We start from the raw sequence: 26,575 nt of genomic DNA on the forward strand, positions 1-26,575 counted from the left end.
CGATACAATGGCCACGATAATTGTACCATATGTTAGTGAAAATACCGTAAGCTTTCGTTTCATGTGTTTGTTATTTTTTTCTCAAGTATAAATATAAAATCAGATTTTTTTTATATTTGCAAAATATCAGATGCACGAATTAAAGGTTGATACAAATGACTCTTAGCCCAATAGATGTGGTTATTTTCCAAATTGAAACTTAAGAGGAAGACTAGGCTGTTGTACTTGATTATTGGCGTTTAGCGCCTGCATATTTTTGCCATGCGCACCGATGTAATTAGTTTAATTGCTGCTCTGTTGAGTCTTGTGCAAGCGATGGCTTTGCATTTTACAGAGGGGAGAGTTTGAAAGGGTTGAGTACGTGTTTTGAGATTTGGTAGAGGCTTTGAAGTAACAAAACACATCTTTGTAATACATTTTATTTTAGTGGGGTATTAATGGATTTGCCTGGAGGTTAGAAAACACAAGACTGATGTCAGTACTCGCCGACTTGGAGAAACTTAATGTATCTTTGACTTTTTTGTCTGTAACTCACGCAGGCCAGACGTGGGCGCCTGTGTCTCAGGTGGTTCGCTTGGCACAATGAACTTCAACATGGGGTGAGTGGACAAGCAGCCTAATAGTTCAAATATCCAGCAGGCGACAGGGTTGGGATCAAACCCACGACCTCCTGCTTACCAGGCGAGGGAGATTACATCTCCTAGCCACCGTGATGATGATGAGAGAGAGAGACACGCAGACCCCATATACAGCCGGCGTCAGGGTCGGGATTGAACCCACGACCTCCTGCTTACCAGGCGAGGGAGATTACATCTCTTAGCCACCGTGATGATGATGAGAGAGAGAGACACGCAGACCCCATATACAGCAGGCGTCAGGGTCGGGATTGAACCCACGACCTCCTGCTTACCAGGCGAGGGAGATTACATCTCCTAGCCACTGTCATGATGATGATGAGAGAGAGAGAGAGAGACACGCAGACCCCATATACAGCAGGCGTCAAGGTCGGGATTGAACCCACGACCTCCTGCATACCAGGCGATGGAGATAACATCTCGCCACAGGCAAGATGCAGGGGTAGCGGTTTTGCAGTGTATCGTACTAATCGAGCCATGTGACACCGGCACACAATTGGCCTCTAGGCGTTTAGAATAACGGCAGGTGATCTTTAATATCTACCGCGAAGACGACGGCACGCATTCTATTGTCGGTACACCCCGCGGGAATAACCAGGGCGGCCTGCCAGGTTCGAAGGATGAACCTCCGAAGCAAGTGGCGAACACGCTACCGCTGGACTATTCATCGCGAAGTTAAGTTACAGAAACATCAAGTGTAATTGAGGTGAATATTGTACTAGTTAGTCAACAGACGAAAACATATCAAATACAATTTGGACTCACAAGACTTAGAGCTATTCCCTTTCCGATTTGTGAATTTAAGAAAAGTTTTGTTGTAGAGTCGGGACTGAATCTTTCAGCAACTCACAGTGTGATGCTGTTCCTGTGATTGTGTCCGTGCAGGAGAGGGCCCTATGAGGGCATTGGAGGCAGACCCGGAGAGAGGGAGAGGTTTTCACAGGCCCAGGGGCAAGGTGGCCAGTACTGGCAGCCACCCGACGCCTATCAGCAGCAGCAGCAACTCACGGGGAGCCAAATTCCTGCCGACGAGTTGTGGCAGTCGGGCGCCACGAGCGGCACGCTGCAGTCGAATTTCTGGCCGGGGGACGGCACGAGAAACTGGGACGGCGTATTCCCGCGCGTGCCGCCCCCCGGGGGATACGGGGCACCCGCCAACCCAAGCCAAGTGGCCGATTTCCGCGGGCCCGTCGCCGGCCACCGCTCAATGGATCCGCTGGGTCAGAGGGGACCCCGAGACAACGTTCGAGGCTACTGGGACGACTACCGCCCCCCGGTGGAGTTTCACGAGGCCCGCGAAAGCGGCGCTGGCCTGCAGTGCGACGCCAGGGAAGAGTACCGGGCTGACGTCGGGGCCGCTGCGGCTGGAGTAGAGGTGGGAAGGATACCCTTTGGCCAAAGCGAGTACGGGGACCAGAGGGCCGTGGCCAGATTCACCCCCAGCGGTTACAGAATCTCGCTGCCACCCCCACCAGAAAATGTCACGGGTGCTCACTTCACCCTGGAGCAGAGGGGCGCCGTGCCAGCGGAGGGCGTCGGCAGTTTCGTGCCGCCCGTGCCTCTGAATGAAACCGTCTTTAAGGGGAAGGAAGAGCCCGGCAAAGACCGCGACACCCGTCTGGAGGGCGGCTTTAGGAGTGGCGGCGGCGGTGGCGGCGGTGGTGGCGGCTATGGAGAGTCGCTATCGCGCAGGAGGGACTACCATTCTTCGGACCGCCGGGACCGCCCGGAGCGAAGGGACAGGCAGGATCGCGATAGTCGCGGTGATAGTCGCAGTGACAGTCGCAGTGACAGTCGCCGCGATAGTCGCGGCGATAGCCGTTGCGATAGTCGCGGCGATATTCGCGGCGACAGTCGCGGCGACAGTCGCGGCGACAGTCGCGGCGACAGTCGCGGCGACAGTCGCGGCGACAGTCGCGGCGATAGTCGTGGTGACTGTCGTGGCGATGGTCCCGGCGATGGTCGCGGCGATGTTCGTGGTGATATTCGCGGCGAAAGTCGTGGCGACAAGCACGGTGATAATCGAGGCGATATTCGCGGTGACAGCCGCGGCGACAGTCGCGGCGATATTCGCGGCGACATTCGCGGCGACAGTCGCGGGGACAGTCGCGGCGACAGTCGTGGCGACAGTCGTGGTGACTGTCGTGGCGATGGTCCCGGCGATGTTCGCGGTGATATTCGCGGCGAAAGTCGTGGCGACAAGCACGGTGATAATCGAGGCGATATTCGCGGCGATAATTGCGGCGATATTCGCGGCGATAATTGCGTCGATATTCGCGGCGAAAGTCGAGGCGATAATCGAGGCGATAATCGCGGTGATAGTCGTGGCGATCACGATTTTCGAGACGTTGACTACCGAGCGAGGCTGTCGCCCGGCAGCAATAGGGCAGACGCGAGCGTGAAGCAGAGCGCGCGGTTGGAAGACGACGCTCTGGCCGCCAGCCAGCACCGGCGCGACAAGACCAACAGATGGGTGAGCGTGGTGCAGTCGTTACATTCGTTTTCACGATGGGCCCTGCCAAGTTTTTCGCATTCTGTTGCCATGTGGAATGCCCAATTGAGTAATTTCTAGGTAATGGAATATTTTTGGCAAATACCAGTTACATTGTATGGTTTGTTTTAGCTATGGGTGGAAACTGGATGGAAACAATTGTAGATCGGACAGAGAACTTACAAACACAACACAGAAAGGTGCCCTGGTCGGGAATCAAACCTTGGCCCTTCCTGTGCGGCTGCGAGTGTTACCACTTAACCCTGCTGCCACGCTAGCCGCAAAACTGCCCTCGGGTGCCGTGCCGGCTTTCATTAGCGCTCGCTAACAGCACTTGCCCCAACAGTCTATAAAGGCTACACGGGGGATCTCTGTCTATATGTACGTGTGTATCTTTGTGTGTCTATGTGGGGGACGGTAGTGTAGGGGTTGGCGCACTACGCTACAAACCTGAAAATTCCGAGTTTGTGTCTCGGTGTGCGTGTTATCTATATGCGTGAGCGTTTGTGTGTCTACGTGCGTGTGTCTACGTGCGTGTGTCTACGTGCGTGTGTCTACGTGCGTGTGATCAATGTGGGGATCTTTGTCTTCGTACGTCTGTCCACTAACTTGGCGTGCCGTTGTCGTGTTGACCGCTAGGAGCGCGTTAGCCTCGACGACGTCTTGTCGGGTAGGTTCCGCGCGCAGGACCGCGACCCCGGCGAGCCGGAGCTCGAGAACGACCCCGTCGGGGTGTCGGGTCCCGCGGTCATTCTGCGCGACATTCCCCATGACGTGGAACAGGAGGAGGTAACGGTCGGATGTGGGTCCTGGGCAACCCGACACCACCAACAATAACACCACCAACAATAACACCACCAACACCACCAAACAATAACACCATATAACAACACCACCACACAATAACAACACCACCAACAATAACACCATCAAACACCACCAACAATAACACCACCAAACACCACCAACACCACCAACAATAACAACACCAAACTCCACCAAGCAACAACTTACATTATTGAGTCTTCGTATGCCCTGAAGGAGCGCCATTTCCCCACCCCACCCAATATCTTGCCTATTATATATTTTTCTCATTCAAAGCCACGCACACAAAGTGTTGTTGACAAAAGCGTTCAGTTTTTTTTCCCCCATTACGTTTATAATTTATGGGCGGCAGGTTGACCGTGACGACACTCGTGCCTCGCGGCAAGAAAGGGCCTAGGTTTGATTCCCGGCTCGGGTGCCTTTTCTGTGTGGAGTTTGTGTTCTTCCCCTGTTATGCAGAGTGAGAGTGAGTGAGTGTATGTGAGAGTTTGTGGAGCTCTCTTCTGCAGTGTGTGAATGAGTGCGAGTGATTGTGAGTTGGTGAGTGAGTGTGAGTAAATGAGTGTGGATTTTGAATTCTCTTCCCCCCCCCTATCCTGCATGGGTTTCCTCTGGAGTTTCCGGTTTCCTCCTACAGCTAAAATACACGCAGACAGACAATGTAACTGGCATTGGACAAAACTTCTAGTTGCTGAAAAATGTACCTGCAAATTACTCAATGGGTATTACGGAAACATCAACATCTCCCTACAGCGAAAAACCTTGCAAGACCCTCCCTGAAAAAGAGTCTTGAGACTCGACGTGAAGCTTTCCTGAGTGAACAAACGTAGCAATAACAATAGAAAGACAAAGATACCCCACGTAGCCTACAACAGGCTGTTGGGGCAAGTGGTGTTAGCCAGCACCTATGAAGGTCGGGACGGCGCACGAGGGGGTGGGTGGCCAACACCACGCCCTGCCACCTTTGTCTCCCCACTGCCGATGTAATTTTAACACATAGTAGGGCTTTTGCGACCAATATTATCCACCGTTTTTTAGTTCAATCACGTAAATATGAAAGTGTCGTGAACCAGCCACCACCCGACACGTCCAGATAGAGAGTTTTGTCCCAATGCGCCTACTAGTAGTTACTACTTTAGCACACCGGTGTGTTGGAGAGTAAACCCACAACATTTGCAATTTAAGTACAGTAAAACCTTGGATTGCGAGTATCTTGGTCTGCCAGTGTTTTGCAAGACGAGCAAATTTTTTAAATAAATATTAATTTGATAAACGAGTGAGGTCTTGCAATACGAGGAGGACGTGTATACGCATTGTCTGCCGAGTGTCACGTGATCACAACTGATACACGAGTGCTTTGATATACGAGTGCTTTGGATTACAAACACGTTTCCGGAACGAATTTTGCTCGCAATCCAAGGTTTTACTTACAATGTTTCGCTGGTGATAACAACTGGCTTCATCAGGCGATTTGTCGAAATTCTGCACAAGTCTTCCTATTTCGATCTTATATCGAGTAAATTTGATGTCATCACTGTGAACCTATCAGGTGTGAAGACTACCCAGAGGGAGGTTAATGTAGTCATGTAAATTACAATGGATTATGTTAATCTGACTATGCAGTACCTATTATTGGTTGGGTTTATTATCATGATCCATAGGCAGATGGCCCCTAGTAGGTGCCCACTCCACATTTCGGCATTTTTTTCCTCTCTCCTCTTTGCCTTGTACCAATACGCTCAAGTAGTGTCCACGTCCGTCTGCCACCAATCTTTCATATCATCGTCAAGCCCATCCTCTGTTAGGCCTTCCTCTCCGGTTCCTTACATTTTCCCCCCGAACAACAACAACAACAACAGCACACTTTAAATGTTTCCTGTTGTCGTCGTTAAGGTTGGGTTTACTCACAGTTAACGTACGGTGGCGATGTGGAGGGCGGAACACCCACCCGCCTGCCCCGAATTACCTTGCGCGTTTTGCTCGCAGATTCGCGCCTTCCTGAAGACGTTCAATGGCCCCGTGCGGAGTGTCAGGATCTTCAAAAAATTCCGAGGTGAGATGTGATCTCTTTTTCATGCCGTCGTTTTTTTACTTCGTCTTGTCGATTTCTGCGGCGTCGGGACGATCGTGCGAAATGGAGGAAGATGCAGAGTCGGAAGAATCTGAGCTTGCGCCTGATTTTGGTGGGGGGTGGCGGGACGACGAACGTATCTGTGAACGTAGCCTTGGCCGGGCAGCGGCGGCGATCAGCGGTAGGCACGGAGTCCGCTGGACAGAGTAAAATATTTAACTAAAACTATAAACTGTTTTTATTTTACCAGGTAAGGGGCCCACTTAAGCTACACAGCTCTTTTTCAGAAGCGACCTGGCGATCACAAATGATAGGTGAACGAAGTGGCGTACCATCCTTGCGTGGAAATTCATAGCGGCAGCCAAATATTCTCAAATGCACGTTGATTTTACATGTAAAGGGAAAAAGCGGATGACTCGGAGAAAAATCTACGCGACCGTGAGGACAGCGACATGCAAACTCCAAATATACAGCAGGCATCAGGGTTGGGATCGAACCCTGCCACCTCCTGTATACCAGGCGAGGTGGTTAACATTTTGCCACTCTGCTCTCATGTTGAGAGTCTCCACATTGGAGCATGGGTGGAGAGCCCTCTCCCTTCAAAAGGATGTCCACGTGCTGCTGTTGGGACCTACGTACGATCACACGTTATCACACGTTATCACACGTTATCACACGTTATCATACGCAAACTCCAGTCATCCGGTCATGTTCGATAGTGAGCCAAAAGCGGATTTTGGCTAACCATTGAACAAAGATGGTCACTGCATCGCGCGCTTTCAGATGCGCTTCTGCGGCCATCTGGAATGCGCTTCCGATATTAGGAAGACACTGGAGCTACGCACTTTAGTATCATCAAGATTGAAAACTAATTTCTTTAGAACTGCTTTCTGTGTTTAGTTCGTTTTCCTTCCCTCGCACCTCTGAGTAGCACGGTTGGCTATGTACGGTGCGAAGCAATTTCAACGTTCTTACAGCAGAACCCCTCTTACCGATGAAACCGGTCGTTGATTTGGTCATTAAGTGAGTATAGGAAATACTTGTTAAAGGCTTAATTCGTTCCAATAGCATAAAAAGTGACCAAAAAAGTACTTTATCATATTTAAATAATGGATATTAATTCATAAATGTATTAACATTATAAACAACTAATATTAAAAGAAACAACATGGTTAATCGATGCATTAATTAATATTTACTGTACCTACAACTGCCCGTCATTAACGGGAATGGTTGGTAAACGAACACATTGGGCTCTCTGGAGGTCCCGTCGTTAAGCGATTAGTCATTAACACAGGAGTGGTCGTTTAGAGGGGTTCTACTCTACACTACGATACCCGACACTAATATACACTATACACTACACTATACACTACACTACACATTGGCTCTATGGAGGCCCGTGGTTAAGCGTGGGGGGAGGGGGCAGTCCACCGTGGCACATACTCATGTATTGTGCACATGGTTGCTGTGGCGGCAGTGTGTGTGTGTGTGCTGTTGCGGTTGACATTGTTGCTATGATAAGGCGGCGTCTACGCAAAATTTATAAGACGTGCAGCATCAAAACGAACGCGTTAAACTAATTATTTGGTGATGCTGCCGCCGCCTCCGCTGCTGCTGCGTTTGCAGTGGTGCACAAGCACGTGCAGCAGTAAAACTCGACATGTTCCTGTGTCATCGACAACAGCAACACCATCTGTGTGTGCGCATGGCATTAAAATAAAATATGAGGCGACGTTTCAGACGATGACCCTTCTTCAAAGCACATCAGAAGAAGGACCATTGCTGGAAACGTCGACTTGTATATTTCTTGACGTTTAAGACTTCACGCGCGCAGCGTTTTATAGTCGACCGTGTTTGCAAATTTGCCAGGGGAATATTTTGAGGATTTAATGTTTTCCGTTTGTTGAATGCTACGATCATAATGATCATAATAATGATCGTAGCAATTAGCAGACGTATCACCTTTAAACAATAGTGTGTGGCTACCGGGCTACCGATTGCATAGCAACACTTTTCTTGAACAAACTATATCCCCATTATCGGGCTGTGAGCTCCATCTGGTCACTTTTGAATTTCCTAGCATGGAAATGACCCCAGGGAAGGGGTGGGGGGAAGTTTTTTTAACAGTTAAATGGTTTTAGTTTATTTGTTCACACTGAACTTGCATTCAACGTTATAAAATATTGACTTGGACAATTACAAAATAAATTACAATGAAAAATATTGACAATAAATCTGTTTCTTTTTGCGAAAAATTTCACCTGGGAGAGTGGAGTGTTTGAGATTTGTATTGAGAATTGAACGTGTGATAAGCACAGTTAATCCTATCCAGCTTACCTCCATCCATACTGCCATCCACTGGTCAGTTTTAATAATAACTATGTTTAGTTATTGTATTCAGCATTGGTTGGAGCACTGCGCTGTAAACAAATTGACCCGAGTTGGATTCCCGGCCACGGCTAACATCAGTGGCGAGTATATCTCTGAAATAAGTTTTTTATTTTCCAAGTAAGGCCCACTGAGCTATGCATCTCTTTTTCAGAAGCGACCTGGCCACCAGTGATAGCACAACAACGTGGCTTATCATCACGTGGACATTTATAGCAGCCAAATACTCTTAAACGCACGCTGATTCTAAATGGGGAGGGAAAAACCGGAAGACACGGAAACAAAATCCACACGACCACGGGGAGGACATTCAAACTCTAAATATACAGCAGGCGCCAGGGTTGGGATCGAACCCACGACCTCCTCTATACCAGGCGAGGTAGTTAACATCTACTAGCCACTGATGACGATGAGAGATAGACACGCAAACTCCAAATATACAGCGGGTGTCAGTGTAGGGATTTAACCCACAACCTCCTGTATACTCGGCGAGGTGCCCCAAATCGGTTCTTGGGATACAGTCCGCGCTGACCAGCGTGGTGAAGTATGGCCTAACAGCCACCCCCCCCCACACCATGTTCGACACGGCGTGGGGAGGCAGCATTGATCCAGCAGTGGATTAATAAAGTGGTGTACGTAATAATTGTAACAGCATTCACCGAGTTGTAAGTTCATTTTATGGCGGTGGAGAAGCGTTTCGTGCTTTCCCAGTCTTCGTCACAATGCCTCATTGACACTCGCAAACTTATCACTGTTCCGAGTTGTCTGCGAGTTGGAGGGTGGATGTCCCGTTCACCACCGAATCTCTGAACGTGCGAGTGGTTCGGTGTAGGGTCGTAGTAGGAGCGCCGTTGTTTCTAAAGACGTCGTTACCGCAGACGACCGTAGCGGCACGACCGCGGCCACTCTACGATAGCCGGCGGCAAACTGCCACGCCCCCGCCGCGTGGCCTTTTGGGAGCCTCAGTTCCGATAAAGTTATTTCGTTTTTCTTCCGATCCCGTTCCGATGACATACGTGAGTAACTGACTACCTACACGTACGTCATCGCAGTGCAAAGGGGTAAATGATATTAACGGGGTGCTGACTGAGTGAAAGAGCAATCCTGCCGCTAAAGTAATAAAAGCGCTTGATGATGTGGCTTAATTAATATTAACACTTAAGGACCGCCCCCCGGCACACCCCGACAGCTGTTTTGATATTTTGACATTATGATGATGGAATTTTTTGTTCACATTAATAAAGTAATAATGATGATAACGAGTTGATTATCACAAGAACCGGTAGCGTGTCTCGGAAGAACGCTTTAGCACGCGACAAGCGCACTTGGCATTGCGTCTCGTCTTCCAACGCCCACTGTGGGGGGATTGGTGCCGCTACGCTGATTTTTCGTTCGTTCGTCTGTTATATCGCGGGCAAAACAAAAAACGTCGGCTCGTTAATTTGGCTGTCGTTGATAACTTGAGAGAATGTAATTGAAGGCGCCAACTTGTCGGTGGTGGTACGGAAGCAGAGCGTTCGCACGTCGCGAATTCCGCGATTTGCGAAGCCTCGTGTCGGGCTCGCATTGCCATTGCAGCGTTGTCCTCGTTTACGACGGTCGGCGCCGCTAAGCTATACAAAATGCCTAATGTTATTTTACCCCGGTGGTGACACCCCACTGAGCTGTGTAGCTCTATTTTAGAAGCGACCTGGCTCTCACAAATTATAGCGCAACGAAGCGGCTGATTGTCACCTGGAAATTTATAGCAGCCAAATACTCTGAACACACGTTGATTCTAAACGTGGAGGGAAAAACAGGAGGAACCGGAGAAAAATCCACTTGACCACACGTGGAGGGAGAGGGACACGCAAACTCCAAAGATACAAAACAGGCGTCGGGGTCGGGATCAAACCCACAACCTTGATGTCAGGCGAGAAAGTCAACATCTTGCCACCGCGGCGTTGTCGGCAGAGGACATATTATAAGTGCTCGAGCTAAGCGTTGATCTGTAATATCAAAACACGCACTTAAGTAGTGAATATCATAGGACCCAAATTAGTGTTGCAATATTGAGTTTATTTTGGGTGCAGTTACGTTGAGTGTGTGGTCGTGTGTGTGTGTGTGGTTGGGACCTTGCTAACAGCACTTGCCCCAAAAGTATGTTCAGGCTAGACGTGGGGATCCTTTGCCTTTGTTTTTTGTCGTTGGGAGCGGTGGTGCAGCGGTTAGCTCTCTGCACCGGCGGCCCAAGTTAGATTCTTGCTCATGGCCACCAACACGAGTGACGATTATCTGAACCGGTCCTGGGCTTCCCATATGTAGACTCGGCCTCAAATGTGTACCTGGTGCAATGTTCAGTTAAACATCATCACCGGGGAGACAAAGGCGGTTGGGTGTGGTGCCGGCCACCCACCTCCTTCGTGTGCCGTGCCAACTAACCGCACTTGCCCTATAAATTTGAGGCTATACAGGGGATCTTTGCCTTGTTGTGGTTGCCCTCCCAATATTTTGTGAATGTCCCGATTCGGTGCAGTATTGGGCAGCCGGGCACACACAACAGCAGCAACAACAACATCATCATCTGTGTAATGTGTAAATCTGCGTCTCCCGTTAAGTCGACAAAAGGTGAATCGGTGTATGCACGGGTAGCGCCGAGTGAGTGACGGGAGGGGGGGGATGGGTAGGGAGGTGTAGGTGCTTCTGCGTTTGAGCCTGGTCCACACCCGAGCGGATCGGTTGCGCGCAACAACTTAATTGATTGCTCCCGACCGAATTGCGCTCCCGCGGCGACCCGGTTGTGCCGTCGTCGGCTTTGCCGGCCGTCCGCTCGGGCAAATCGCGATCGGCGGCACGCGCTCGCGACGCCACGCTTTGTCGCGTCGCGACCGCGATTTGGCCCCTGGCTCGTTTGGATCCCGAAGAGCCGCCGCCCCTGCCCCCTCGCATCCTTGCCGCGTGTAACTGCTCGCTGGGACGTGGGCAAAGCGGTCGTGGGGGTGCGATCGCCAGCTCGCGCGATTTAACGCGCTCAGCCCGTCGTCGCTCGGGCGTGGACCCGGCTCTTAATGTAAGGAAGGCGGTTTGGGGGGGTGGTTAAGTAGGGGGGTTGGAGGAGGGCTTTGGTGGGGGGGGGGCTGGTTTCCTCATGTTGTCAGACGCCGCTGCCGTTGTGTAGCAGCAGCTGCTGCCGCGTGTGGATGCTGCCGTCACTAATACGTTGCGTCTATATCCAAATGCCGCCTCTAGGTTGGAGCCGCAGTTTCGCCATCGTGGATTTTATACACTTACACGACGCTTCAAGATGGATGGAGGCCTATCAGGTTGCCCTTCTACGGTCAAACGCGGTCCCTTAGACCGGGCCGCGGAGGAGCCCCCTGGCTGCCTTCCCCCACCCTCACCCCCACCCCCACCACCCCCCCACTTCTCCTCGCCGCCCCCACCCCCCCGCGGCGCGCGAGGTCGGCCACCTAGCGGGTGGGGGGAGGGCGGTCGGTGGGTTCACCAAAACAATTTTCTTTGTGTCGGGAGTTGTGGACCGAGTGGCGACACGCGCGCACGCATGTCGCGTTGGCACCCCCCATCCCTCGCGTTCCGATAGGGGGAGGCCGATGGAGGGGGGGTTAAACTGAGCCGCGGGGTCGCTGCCCTCCCCCTCCTCGTCGTCGTCAGGAACGGCAAAGGCCCATTAGAGGCCGTGGTCGGCGGGCCCGGCAAAGGCCACGGGGGTGTAGGGGATGTGCCAATCTGCGGGAGCTTTGGTGGCGGATGCCGCACTTTTGGAGTAGGATTAAAATGAGAAAAGGACGAACCGTAAGTGTTGTGGTGACCGAATAACTGAGACACGTTTTGTCACTGGAGCGACCGTTAATTTGAATTTCAAGGCCCTGAATGGGGGTTCAGCTGCATGAAATCCCGGCGATCTCCTGAGACCCTATAGCCCTATCTGGCAACTTAGATCCACCAAAGCTGGGCACCTGAGTGTGTGGGACAAATCTGCATTCGGTGGGTGATGATGGAGCGTTCAGTAGTCGGGCGCCTCGTGTGTGGAATGCCTTGCTCCAGACCGTTCGGGATGCTCCGCCAGTTGAGGTTTGTAGGGCTCGTCTGAAAACCACTTATTTTCTCTTGCGCAACCGTCTGTGGTGAGGGGTTGTTTGCCTCTTAGTTTTATCGTTAAGGGTTTTTTTTACTTACTAACTTTATTTCGCATTTCCACTGCTATAAACATTCACGGTCGTCAAGATGTCTTTCATTCTTCACTCCGGTGATATTTTTTATTCCAAATGTCTTGCCTACTTCTCGCTACATTTGCCCTCAACTGCACAACCACTTGAGCCACGAGAGGCATCGTAGCGGCAGATTTTCTTAAATTTTATTATTTTTTTTACGATTGGCTTGGCTCGTTTCCACCCTTGTGGCCACCGTTTCATTTCCTTGCCGCGATCAAACTCCTCACTCCACGCGGGCAAAGCAAGTCGCGTGCCGTTGTTTTAAACGTTGTTTGTGCGTTGTCTCCCCGACCATCGTGCATGCCCCCAACGTCAAGATGTTGCGTTGGCAGTTTTTCTTTTATTCTTTAGACCAACAGTGGGTCTTTAAAAGCCTCTTTTTATCCTGTCGAGATAACGAGTGAGGTCGAGAAATCTTAGCAGTGGCTCGGAGATACTAACTACCTCACCTGGTATACAGTATATTTGAAGTGTGCGTGTTCTCCCCGTGGTTGCGAAGATTTTTCGCCTCGTTTCTCCATTTTTTCCCACCACATGTGAAACATGCATTTAGAGTATTTGGTGACTGCTATCCATTTCCACCTGATAAGCCACTTTGTTGAGCTATCATTTGTGGCCAGGTTACTTCTGAAAAAGTACTATGTAGCTCATTGGGCTTTACCTGGTCAAATAAAACGAATGTATTGGTTTCATAGTTTATAGGCAGTGTTTCTCTCTTCAGTAAGGTACCACACATCAACGTGGTTAACCAGGATGTAATGCGTCAGCAATTTCATGATTACTTTTTAATTTTAATACAAAGCGTATGCATAACACATTTCAGATAATTGAAGGGTTTCTTTGTGACTATCCATGTCAAACTCCGGTCATCCTCGCAGCACAGCGGCTTTCGGCTAGCCGTCGAACAAAGGAGATCACCGCATCGCACGATTTCACACGCGCTTCCGTGGCCGTGTGGAACGCTCTTCCTTCCGACATTAAGAAGCCATCTTCTTGGTTCTTTCGGTAAAGTCACGTAGAAGGGAAGTAATAAAATAATAAAAATAAAACAATAAAATAATTCTCACGACGTTTCGGCCACAACGCAAGCAGCCGTCCTCAGGTGAAGAATGAAACACCACCAAGCTTGGAGCGTATATTTGGTGGTGTTTCATTCTTCACCTGAGGGACGGCTGCTTGCGTTGTGGCCGAAACGTCGTGAGAATTATTTTATTATGTTTTATTTTTATTATTTTATTACTTCTCTCCTACGTGACTTTACCGAAAGAACCAAGATGATGAATCCCTGCAGTCACGAAAGCTTTAAATCGAAAATTAAGAAGCCACTGGAGCTACCCACTTTTACATCGTCATCTAGGTTGAAAACTAATTTCTGTCTAACTGCTTTTTGTGTTTAGTTTGTCCTCCTAGCACGGTTGGCTACGTACGGTGCGAAAGAAGTTTAGCGTACATACTTGCTGAATAATAAATATCGACTGATAGGGAACTGTTCAGATGCTAATGTAATGCTGTTCATATGGAAACATTCCTAAAATGTTTTTTTATTATCAGAGCCATATGGTGTAAAGCGCAGTTTCACTTTCACTGTAGAATAGGAGAGAGCACAAACTCCACTCACTCTCTAGAACAGGGTGGAACACACAAACTCCACTCTGTAGAACAGGGTGGAACACACAAATTCCACTCATTCTTTAGAACATGGGGGAACACACAAATTCCACTCTGTAGAACAGGGTGGAACACAAACTCCACTCACTCTGTAGAACAGGGGGAGAACATACAAACTCCACTCACTCACTCTGTAGGACAGGGGGAGATCACACAAACTCCACTCACTCTGTAGAACAGGGGGGAACACACACACTCCACTCTGTAGAACAGGGGGAGAGCACAAACTCCACTTACTCTGTAGAACAGGGGGGAACACACAAACTCCACTCACTCTGTAGAACAGGGGGAGAACACACAAACTCCACTCACTCTGTAGAACAGGGGAGAACACACAAACTCCACTCACTCACTCTGTAGAACGGGGAGAGAACACACAAACTCCACTCACTCTGTAGAACAGGGGGAGAACACACAAACTCCACTCACTGTAGAACAGCGGGAGATCACACAAACTCAAACTCACTCTGTAGAACAGGGGGAGAACACACAAACTCCACTCTGTAGAACAGGGTGGAACACACAAACTACACTCACTCTGTAGAACAGGTGGGAACACACAAACTCCACTCTGTAGAACAGGGGGGAACACAAACTACACTCACTCTCACTGTAGAACAGGGGGAGTATACAAAAACGCCACTCTGTGGAGCAGGGGGAGAACACACAAACTCCACTCACTATTTTTACTTACCAGTATTTGCTTAGAACAGAGGTCGGCAACTAAGATAACAAGAAGCACCACATTGTTTCGAATTCTGTACCCAAAAAAAATGCTTTCAAGCGGTGCAATACGAGACGACGGTCTTCCATGAATAACGGTCACAAAGCAGCAGTCCGCAAAGAGGCGGGCATGCGGTTCCGGAGCCGCAGGCTTGCCGACCCGTGGCCTAGACTCCTCACCACTTCAGCTATGAGGAGCTCGAGGTCGATGGGAGAATGGCAGCACACGTGGAACTGCTGTGGGTCGTTGGTTATTGTTGTGTTTGCTCGGGAAAGCCTCACCGAGTCTCAAGACTTGTTCTCAAGAAGGGTTCCTGCCTTACTCTTTGGTTTTTTTCGGTAAAGTCACGTTTTTGTGGTAGTGGGTGATCTAGCCGATGTCTATCCCCCCAGTTGAGTAGATTGGAGGTAATTTGTCTTGCAGCGCTGGGATGTTTTGGCCAATGCTAGTTGCACGTTACATTGCGCGGTTAACATTTTTAGCTTTGGCAGGAAACCAGAGAACCCGGAGGAAACCCATGCAGTGGGAGAGAACATAAAAACTGGAGAATCGAACCCAGGCCCTTGTTGGAGTGAGGCCACAAGTGTTACCATCGCGCCACCGGGGCACCCTGTCGACCTCGGCGACCGCACAGAGTGGAGTATCCACTCGCCCCTTAAGTCAGCGGCAGGGGAGCCCCAGAGAGTGTTCTATTATTATTTTATTTTCTACGTGACTTCACCGAAAGAACCAAAGAGTAAGAGCTGAATATTAACATTCAAATATCGTTGTTGGGCCCACTTATTGACACAGACAAAGGTCCCCTGTGAAGCCTTAAGCAGACTGTTGGGTCAAGGGCTGTGAGAGAGTAGCTCCTATGAAGGCCGGCACGGCACACGAGGGGGTGGGTGGCCAGCACCACGCACGACCACCTTTGGCTCCCTAGTGGCGATGTTTACACACCGCACCAGGTTCTCATTTGAGGCTAAGTTGACCTACGTGATGCCCAGGACCAGTTAATATAATTGTCACTGCTGGTGGCCATGAGCGGGAATCAAACCCGGTTCGCCAGATTTGTTGTGCAGTGCGCGAACCACTACACTACCGCTCCTCACTAACACAACAACAATCGCCATTCGCCACTAAGGGACGGTGACATCACCACGGCACTTGTGCCAAGCTATGTGCACTTTAATGGCACGTGAAAGTGATTTGACACACACGTCAGTTCCTTCTGCCACTGCACATCGTCCAGTCAAGGGGTGCGGGTCGGAGAGTTGCGACGACAAACGACGCGAGAAACGGCCACGGCCGAAGCTGCCGTCGCCGCCGTACCTCTGCCGACGCTTCGTTCCATCCGCCGGATGCCGCGGCTTCGCTTGCGCCGAGCCTCTTGAGACGCGCCGCGTCGCTCGTTCAATTTGGGCGGCGGGGTTTCTTGTCGACGAATCGGCTGTCGGCGGCGTCGGTGACGGGATCGCTTGTGGGTGGGGGGGGGTCTCTCCCTTTCCCGGCTGTCTCTTGACGCTGACGGATTGGCGAGTTTCTGGCTGGGAGATGTTAACTACCTCGCCTGGTATGCAGGACGTCGCGGGGTCAATCCAGACCCCCCTGACGCCTGCTGTATATTTGGAGTTTGCGTGTCTCTCATCATCATCACGGTGGCTAGGAGATGTTAACTACCTCGCCTGCTATGCAGGAGGTCGTGGGTTTGATCCCGACCCTGACGCCTGCTGTTTATTTGGAGTCTGCGTGTCTCTCTTTCTCCCCATGGTCACGTGGATTTATCTCTTAAGTCCTCCAGTTTTTCCCTCCACATTTATAATGAACATCATGCATTTGAGAGTGTTTCCACATGATAAGCCACTTTTGTTGAGCTGTCATTTGTGATGGCCAGGTTGCTTCTGACAAAGAGCTACACAGCTCAGTGGGGCCTTAGCATGGCAAAATAAAAATAGGCAAATAATAAATAGTAACCAGAAAATAGACGTGGCTTTGCCGTCGAGTTGGCCTTACCTGGTAATAATTGTTTAGTTCGCTGATCAGTGAAGAGCGGCGGGAATTCAGTTGGTCCCCATCGTTTCATTCCTCGCATCCGGTGCCCGTGCCAAAAGTGCTGCGCCACTAGGATCGGTGTTAGAATCGCTGTGGCTCAGAGCCAGACTGACGCGCCCCCAAGATGCAGTGGGAACCTTTACACTCGCGGAGCCCACGCCACGGCTCCCCGAGGCTTCAGTGTTAACGACTGAGACGTGTACAGACAAAGGCTCACGTTGGCTTCAGTGTTAACGACTGAGACATGGACAGACAAAGGCTCACGTTGGCTTCGGTGTTAATCACCGGCTGTGACATTTCACCGGGACTCAGGCACTGGGCATCAAATAAGTGGGGAGGGGGGAGCGGTTGGGGGGAGAATTGGGTGAGGTCGTGGGTTCGATCCCGACCCTGACGCCTGCCGCTGTATATGTGCAGTTTGCATGTCTCTCTCTCTCTCCCCGTGGTCCTCTGGTTTTTCCTTCCACATTTAGAATCGACGTCACGCGTTTTAGATTATTTGGCTGCTATAAATGTCCACGTGATGATGATAAGCCACTTCTCATTGAGCTATCATTTGTGAAGCCAGGTCGCTTCTGAAAAATATCTATATAGCTCAGTGGGCCTTTCCTGCTGAAATAAAAATAGTTAATAGTTTAGTTTTACTTGGCCCGGGTGGGGGCCCGGGTCGGCGGCCAATTCGTTCCTCGGCTGGCAGCGCATGCAAACCGTGGCGCACCGCTGCTACACGGTAGACCACGCGATGCCGACCCCGCTCGGCCGCCTTCACTCTCCGGCGGAACCTCCGGGGCTCCGCGAGGCTTACTCGCGATCGTGCCGGGGTCATTCACCCGCCGAGCTGAATGGCCGGCCGAGCGAACGAGCGAACTAACAGACGGACGAGAGGGAGAGCGAGAGAGCGAGAGAGAGTCTCGTGGCATTACGAGAGGGAGAGAGCGAGAGAGCGTCTCGTGGCATTACGCGGTCGTGTCCTCGCGCTGCGATCGCTCGCCGGGACGCTGACCGTGTGCCGCTCACTCCGCTGTCTTGCAGTTCCACCTGCTGCTGCGAGGACAGAGAGTGGCGCTCGAACCCTGCCAAAGCAACCTGTGGCGCTGCCCGACGGTGAGCGACGAACGGGCATGCCCTCGCGTGTACCCACGTGCACCCGCGTGCCTACCTGCGTGTTTGCGTGCCTGCCTGACTGCATGCGTCCCTCCTGCCTGTGCACGTGCCTGTGTGCGTACGACCCTGCTTGCCTACGTCCCTGCATGCCTGCCTGTGTGCACGTGCGTGCGTGTGCCAGCGCTGCCCATCTTTGGCACGGGCCCCATTCTTACCGGACTCTCCTAGTCCTCGTGTGCATGTGTGTCTCGTAGCTTCGCTAAGCCACAAATGAGTACCTTGTGTGGTGTGTAAATGTTGCCATTAGGGAGACAAAGGCAGCCTGGCATGATGCTGGCCACCCACCCCCTCGTGTGCTGCGCCAGCCTTCATAGGTGCCCGCTAACAGCACTTGCCCCCACAGTCTGTTAAGGCTACACGACGGGATCTTTGTCTTTGCGTCTCGTAGTTCAAGCGACGCTGCGTCCGTCAATCGATTAAAATAGATTCATTATGCCAGGTTGCAGCCATCACCTGAGCGGTGAGCTCCGTGTGGATGTCTCTGCAACCGATTGTCCACAGTGACCACACACGCCTCGACATTCAAGCGATGATCTGCTCTGCGGTCTGTAGCGACGTGCTTCATCGCTGTGCTACACATTTGCTCAAATCCGATTGGTCTTTACCGACGTGGGTGGGTGGAGCACAGTGGTGAGATGTTAACTCCCTCTCCTTGTATGCAGGAGGTTATGGGTTCGATCCCGACCCTGACACCTGTTATACATTTGGAGTTTGCATGTCTCTTTCTCGCCGTGGTCATGTGGATTTTTCTCCGGTTCTGCCGGTTTCCCCCATCACATTTAGAATCAACTTACGCTGCTGAGTATATGGCTACTGTAGATTTCCATGTGATGTGCCACTTTGTTGGGCTATCATTTCCAAAAGCCAGGTCGCTTCTGAAAAAGTTTAGTTTTAGCGTTTATGATGTCCATATTTTGGTTTGCATGGCCACAATTGCATGTCTGTGCCTTGTAAAATGGTAACGAGACATCGGCGGTGGTCTGCCTGTCGAGGGGCATGGCCAGACACCCACGTTCCCCGTTCGCACAAAACCGCTCGCTCCGATGCGGACAAAGCGGTCTCGCGATCTTGTGAGCGAAGTCGGCTGACGGCACCGCGTACCCTGCGCCCTGTTGCCCTCAGTGTCAAGGCAAGAACTTTTGGCAGCACAGCTGGTGCTTGCGGTGTCAGCACTCCAGAGAAGGTGAGGCGGCCCCCCACACCAATTTCATTAGCCGCCATTCGCCACTAAGTCCCGGTGACATCACCACCGGAGGGCGACTGCCTCCAACTGCCCAGTAGCAGCGTCCTTCACGAGCCTCCCCCATACCCCCCACCTGACTTCACCCCCCTCCAGCGCTCGTCAGGCCCCCGCTCTCTCCACACTCGCTGCTGCGTTCCCACTACCGCCGCCGGCAAGCGTGCTCGGCTGAGCAGGAGTAGTGGCCCTGGGCTGTTCCAAGGGGCATAAACCACCATCACCACGGGAACTCACATCATCCTCGCAGCAGCAGCAACAGCGGCAGTGGCTTTTGGCCGGCCGTCGAACAAAGAAGGACACCGCGTCGCGCGCTTCCAGATGCGCTTCTGCGGCCGTCTGGAACACGCTCTGCCGATATGAGGAAGCCACTGGGAGCTATGCACTTTTAAATCGTCTAGCTTGAAAACTCAATTTGGTTGAGTAAGAAGTTCAAAATACATACATAGGACTTCGTGCATTGTATATCATCAGCACTGGGGAGACAAAGGCGTGGTGTTGGCCACACCACCTCCTCATAGGTGTGCTTTGCCGGCCTTCATAGGTGCTACTCACTAACAGCATTTGCCCCAACAATCTGTCAATGCTACACAGGGGATCTTTGTGTTTTTTGTTTTTGCTTTGCAGAAAAATCTCACCCACCCCAGCCGGCTAACGAACCCGACTTGGAGAACGCCAACAAAAGTACGTGTCCTCAGTCGCCGCGATTGTTGTGTGCGTGCGCGTTTGTGACGTTCAGTACAAAGGTCGTCGGGGAGCGGTGGCGCAGCGGTTAGCGCGCTGCCCTACGAACCCCGACGACCCCCAGTTCGATTGCCGCTTGCGGCTACCAACACCGGTGACGGTTATCTGAACCGGTCCTGAGCCTCCCCTAGGTCAACTCGGCCTAAAATTATTATCTGGACTGTAATCGTTAGCACTGGGGAGACAAAAGGTGTCCAGGCATGGTGCTGCTGCCCCCCCCCCCCGGGCACCACGGTGGCTAGGAGATGTTAACTACCTCGCCTGCTAGACAGGAGGACGCTGGTTCGATTCCCGACTGACGCCTGTGTGTTTGGAGTTTGCGTGTCTCTCTCCCCGTGGTCGCGTGGATTTTTCAATGTAACGCGTTTGGAGTATTTGGCTGCTATAAATTTCCACGCGATAAACCACTCTGTTGAGATATCATTTGTGGCCAGGTTGCGACTGAAAAAGCACTATCCAGCTCAGTGGGTCTCACCTGGTAAAATAACACACAGGTGCCACTCGTTAACAGCGCTTGCCCCCACAGTCTGTTGAAGGCTCCACTGGGGTGTCTCTGTCTGGTCCCTGCGCGCCGCAGCCCTGATCCTGCACAACTTGAGCGCCACGGCGACGCTGGAGGAGATCGTGGAGGCCCTGGCGCCGCTCGTCATCCTGTCGGGAGACAACCTGCGCCTCATCAAGCAGAAGGGCACTCGCCTCAACCGCGGCTTCGCCTTCCTCGAGATGCCTTCCACGCTGGTGCGAGAGCCCCACGCGCTCGTCTGTGTGTGTGTGGTTGGTCATTGTGTGTACATCTGTGTTTGTGTGTAGAACGTCTTTTGCACATTACGTCGCCAACCGTGCTGATGGGAGGTGCGGGGGTAGGACGACAAACGTGTGTGTGGCTGTGTGTGTCCGTGTGTGAAGCTTTGTGTGTGTGTGTGTGTTCGATCCTCGGACACGACCACCAGCAGTGACATTTATCTGAATCGGTCCTGGGAATCACCTCGGTCGACCGAGTACCCGGTCCGTTGTGTAAAAACATTGCCACTGGGAAGACAAAGACGGCCGGGCGTGGTGCTGACCACCCACTCCTTGTGCCGTGCCAGCCTTTATAGGTGCTCGCTAACAGCACTTGCCCCAACAGGCTGTATGGGGGAATCTTTGTCTCTTTTTGTAAAAGTGTGGGTGGTGTTCACTTGCCAGCAACACGGGGGGGGGGGGTGGTGTGTTGCGCCATCTCAAGAGATTTTTCCCTACGCGAAAAATATTTGAAATGAATCAGAGAAATACTTTTCACTCGCCGACTGTGGCCCTCAGGAGGCGATCCAGCTGTTCCAGACCATCGAGGGTCAGGAGTGCCCCATCTTGGTGCACGGCAAGAGGATCCACGCCGACTTTGCCAAGGCCACCAATAGGTGGGTGACGCTGGCGGTGCCTCGTGGGCGAGTGGGGCATGTTTACTACCTCGCCTGGTATACAGGAGGTCGTGGGTTAGATCATGTCCCTGAGAGTTGACTACCTCGCCTGGTTTACAGGAGGTCGTGCGTTCAGTCCTGACCCTGATGACACCTGCTGTATATTTGGAGTTTGCGTGTTTCTCTCATCATCATCACGGTGGCTAGGAGATGTTGACTACCTCGCCTGGTACACAGGAGGTCGTGCGTTCAGTCCTGACCCTGATGACACCTGCTGTATATTTAGAGTTTGCCAGTTCTCTTACTCTCATCATCATCATCACGGTGGCTCGGAGATGTTGACTACCTCGCCGACACTGACGACTGCTGTATATTTGGAGTTTGCGTGTTTCTCTCATCATCTTCACGGTGGCTAGGAGATGTTGACTACCTCGCCTGGTATACAAGGAGGTCGTGGGTTCGATCCCGACCCTGACGATGCCTGTTGTATATTTGGAGTTTGCATGTTCCCCTGGTGGTTGTGTGGATTTTTCTCCGGGTCCTCCGTTTTTTCCCTCCACTTTAGAAATCAACATCATGCGCTTAGTGTTTGGCTGCTATAAATTTCCACGTGATGAGCCATTTTGTTGAGCTCTTATTTGTGGCCAGGTTGCTTCTGAAAAAGAGCCATGTAGTTCAGTGGACCTTACCTCGTAAAATAAAAATAGTTTAGTATTTTAGATCAGGTTTAGAGACCCACATACTCGTACAGTGGACTGCAGACTCTCACAAGAGATTCACGGAATTGCACAGAGACCCATTGATACAGGGAGACCCACAGACCTACACAGACCTTTTTGATTGATAGACAGACCCGTAATATACATTTACAGATAGCCATATACTAACACAGAGACTCAAAGACTCGCAGAAACCCACAGACGCACAGAGACCCATAGATTTGTAGAGAGACTCATAGACTCACACTTAAAGCTTTAGATTTAGAGAAAGTGCCATATAGACTCGCACAGAGAGCCATTGACTGGTGTGTGAGGAGCATTAGTGCTCCTCGCCATGGCCCTAGGAATCTGAGTTCCATTCTGCTGCTCGCAGCCAACATCCCCGATGAATGTCTCCCCTTAAAGGACCACCCGGTGCGGCGTGGAAATCATCGAAACTGGGGAGACGATGGTGGCCGGCCGTGGTGCTGGCCACGCCGCCAACTCTTGCGCCCTGTCGCCCCCTTCGTAGTCATTCGTGAACTGCACTTTGCCCCAACAGTCTGCACTGATGTCAGTGTCGTGCTCGGGGATGGACGGATAATGATGACGGTGATGATGGCGACGACGAGACTCTCTTCATCGGCTTCCGTTGCCGTGAACTCTCTCTCGACTGCCGCCGAGTGCTCGCGTAGAACGTGCCACTTGTGCAGACGGAGCGAGAGGCGCAACCGAAACATTGCCTGGGGAGGGTTTACCCCCTTCATTCGCTTCAGTGGCTCGAACACTTCCTGATGTCTGCGCGCGAGTGTTTGGTCATGAGTGTTTGAAATGGTTCTGGGCCTCCCCTAAGTCGACTCAGCCTCAAATGAGTACCTGGTGCGGTGTGTAAACATCGCCACTTGGGAGACAAAGGCGGTTGTGCGTGGTGCTGGCCACCCACCCCCTTCAAGTGCTGTGCCGACTTTCATAGGTGCTACTCGATAACAGCACTTCCCTAAAAGTCTGTTAAGGTTATAGGGGGGGGATCTTTATCTTTGATGAGTGTGTGTGTGGTGCTGGCCTACCCACCCCCCTCGTGTGCCATGCCGGCCTTCATAGGTGCTACTCGCGAACAGCACTTGCTCCAACAGTCTGTTAACGTTATATGGGGGATCTTTGTCTTCGTGCCACTTGCAGTCAGGAGCCGTTTGACTTCAACAGAGCGACGGCCGCGACCAAGGGCAGCGCTGCCATAGCTGCTGCCAGGTGGTCCTCGTCACAGGTACTGCGCCCCTCTCTCGACGTCTGACCTTTGTGAGATTCGTCGAGTCTCAAGACTGTTTCAGGAGGGGGTCCCGCCAGGTTTTTCGCAATATGGAGGGCGGCGTTTCCTTTGCCAAATCATAAAAAAAACTCTGCCGTGATGTTGTTCGTTACGTGACGGTCCATGCAAGCGATGTGTTCAATGATCGGAGCTGGAATTTATTCGAATCAATTAAGTGCAGGAACCCAATTCAAGATGATGTGTGTGTGTGTTCTTTTGGTCTAGGCATGGGGCGCCACAGTGGCGAGATGTTAACTACCTCGCCTGGTATACAGGAGGTTGTGGGTTTGGCTTGTATGTTCTTCCTGTAGTCCTCCGGTTTTTTCTCTGGGTCCTCCGGTTTTTCCCTTCACATTTAGAATCGATGTGCGTTGATAGAGTATTTGGCTATTATGAATTTCCACGTGATGGTGATCAGCTACTTCGTTGAGCTATTGTGATAGGCAGGTCGCTTCCAATAAAATATCGACTTAGATCAGTTGGGCCTTACCTGCTAAAATTAAAACTACTAGTAGTATACTTACCTATGTGTGCATTTATTTAATTATTATTTTATTGTGTATCTGGTGGTCTTAACCATGTAAAAGTCAGGTGCAAAAAGCGTTCAATGAATACTTACCTGGCCGAGACCCATCAATTCCCACTCCATTTGTGAAAGCCGGTGTTCATCTCGCGAGGCTTCCACCGGCACCACTTGACAAGCCGGCTGCGGCAGCTCTCGGAGTCTACGGACGGGCCGGGTCGGGGCGTCCGGTGAAACGCAACGCGGTTAAAGCCCCCCTCCCCTTTGGCTCCAACCGTGCCTCTGCCCCCCCCCACTTCTGCCCCGCCCAGCCCAGCCAAGGCTCCGAGGAGTGGAACGCCTGGTCCAGTTACTACCAGCAGAACGGACAGCAGGGTGGGGGGGAGGTCTACGTGCAGGTAAGGATATACATTTTCCACGCGATGATGATCATGATAAGCCACTTCCGTTGACTGTCGTTTGTGATACCCCGTGGGGCTCGTTCCTTCACGGCGTTACAAGTGGCACTGATGGGGCACCGGGAGATGTACGTACGTACATACTTTGAACTTGTTTCGCACCGTGCGTAGCCAGCCCTGCTCATTGGAGGTGCAGTTTGAAACTGCTCGGTATTTAAAACGGAAACAGGAGGACTTCTTCACAATGATGGCTATCTCCTCCTGATGATGCTGGTTGTAATCACCGGCGACATGTCATGGTACTCCGATTATAAATAATGTATTTGGTTTACTCTCCAACGCACAACCGGTTAGTGCCAAACTAGTAACTAATTGGCAGGTTTTGTTTACGTGACAAACCTTACTGATTGGCTGTGTCGGGTGGTGACGGGGTAAGCGATGACACATTCATATTCATGCGACCTAACCCCGAGCAACCTTTATTATGGATAATACTGGTCGCGAACGCCGACGCGTTAAACAACGCTTGTGTTTTTGAATCTTAGCTCGGTCGATGGATTCTGTCGCTGCAAGGGCCTTGCATTGGCAGAAGGAACCGAGGCATCTGCGGTGTTGCTTTCTGCTGCTGCCGTATGGTTGCCTGTGAAGGGTGTTTCGTTACATTGTTGTTATATTAAGTATGTAGAGTATTTTGCTGCTATGAATTTCCACGTGATGACAAGCCACTTCGTTGAGCTGCTATCATTTGTGACCGCCAGTGTCGCCTCTGAAAAAAGAAAGCTAATTGCTCAGTGGGGCCTTACCTGGTAAAATAGAAATTTTTGTAGTTTGCTGTAAGATTGATAGCGGCCCCAATAACCAAAGCGTGCTGAAGCATCGTAGAGGTCACTGAGGGTTTGTCGCACGGTGATTGGCAAGGGGGTGGCCTCAGCATATCCCCCCAACATTTGTATTGAAACTTGGGGACAGGGAGGGGGCTCGTTTGAGTTGGGCGGGGGGGGGGGGCGGCGTGCGTTGCCAGGAGAGATCCCTTGGAAGGGGGCTCGCGTGGGGGGTCACTGCCAGGAGAATGCTCCCACGTCTGACCTGACCTGCCTTGTGCCGTTGCCAGGACTACAGCCAGTACTACCAGCAGGCAGAGGCGCTCAACTCGGCCATTGGGGCTGCTGCTGCTGCTGCCGCTCCTTCCGCCGCTGCCGCCACCACCACCACCGCCGCAGTGGCAGCAGCGGCGATAGCAGCGGCAGGACTGGCCACGACGAGTAAGCGGCTGATGTTAGTTAGTCGAGATGGGGGGGGGGGGATGGGGGGGGGAGCGTTTCGCACGACGCTATTTACGTCTCCCCCTTGTACGTCGTTTAGCTAACGACGTCATTTTTTCTGTCTTTCCCCCCGCGAATGCCCTTCGAGCAGAGAAGGCAGAAGTGGAGGTCCCCGCTGCCCAGCCGGCGCTGGGTGAGGCCTCCCAGCAGCAAGACGCAGAGGTGAGGGGGAGTGGGGGGGTGGTGGGTGGTGTCGTCGTTTCTCGCCCAAGGTCCACCCATCACTCGCTTGGCCAAGCGTCTGCATCTGCGTGAGTGTGTGGGCTGAACTCCGTGTGTCGGTGTCTTCCGGTTACGAGCCACATTCTTGCGATTGAGAGCGAAGGTGGCCGGTATTGATGACAGTGATGCTGCTGCTATTGCAGCAGCTGCGACGGCTTTGCTACACAGGTGCAGTTGACAAAAAGCTGAACGTCTCCACGCCGTCGTTGTCTTCGGGCCGTCGCTGTCTCTGTCGTCGTTACATGGGTGCTGTCCTAGCCCAAGTATATTTTGTTATCCTAGCCCAAGTATCTTTTGTTATCCTAGCCCAAGTAATTGTATGTTAATCCTAGCCCATATAATTGTATGTTAATCCTAGCCCAAGTAATTATATGTTAATCCTAGCCCAAGTGTCTGTAGGATACGCAACCACGTTATCTGTGCGACGCACCTTAATACATAACGAAGACAAGAAGTTGTCTGAGATTCATTACATATGCACGCACATTTCGAAATGGCTTTCAATATTTAAAAC

The 26,575-nt window shown here is 51.6% G+C and overlaps 1 protein-coding gene across 5 annotated transcripts in view; it reads left to right on the forward strand.

The window, feature by feature from the left end:
- LOC144731323 (RNA-binding protein 10-like) overlaps window positions 1-26,575 on the forward strand; it is a 42,499-nt gene that overhangs the window by 1,916 nt on the left and 14,008 nt on the right. For all 5 annotated transcript variants that reach the window (XM_078612388.1, XM_078612387.1, XM_078612389.1 and 2 more), the window contains 14 exons: window positions 540-599; window positions 1,521-3,108; window positions 3,766-3,915; window positions 5,938-6,004; window positions 11,642-11,715; window positions 18,083-18,154; window positions 19,337-19,397; window positions 20,079-20,135; window positions 20,773-20,933; window positions 21,495-21,592; window positions 23,470-23,554; window positions 24,431-24,517; window positions 25,629-25,779; window positions 25,931-26,001. In XM_078612388.1, the coding sequence (XP_078468514.1) occupies window positions 540-599; window positions 1,521-3,108; window positions 3,766-3,915; window positions 5,938-6,004; window positions 11,642-11,715; window positions 18,083-18,154; window positions 19,337-19,397; window positions 20,079-20,135; window positions 20,773-20,933; window positions 21,495-21,592; window positions 23,470-23,554; window positions 24,431-24,517; window positions 25,629-25,779; window positions 25,931-26,001 (2,782 nt within the window). The remainder of the gene's footprint in view (window positions 1-539; window positions 600-1,520; window positions 3,109-3,765; window positions 3,916-5,937; window positions 6,005-11,641; window positions 11,716-18,082; window positions 18,155-19,336; window positions 19,398-20,078; window positions 20,136-20,772; window positions 20,934-21,494; window positions 21,593-23,469; window positions 23,555-24,430; window positions 24,518-25,628; window positions 25,780-25,930; window positions 26,002-26,575) is intronic.

This window comes from Lampetra planeri, chromosome 38 (assembly GCF_965212315.1).
Source record: "Lampetra planeri chromosome 38, kcLamPlan1.2.h2, whole genome shotgun sequence".
Classification (NCBI taxonomy): domain Eukaryota; kingdom Metazoa; phylum Chordata; class Hyperoartia; order Petromyzontiformes; family Petromyzontidae; genus Lampetra; species Lampetra planeri.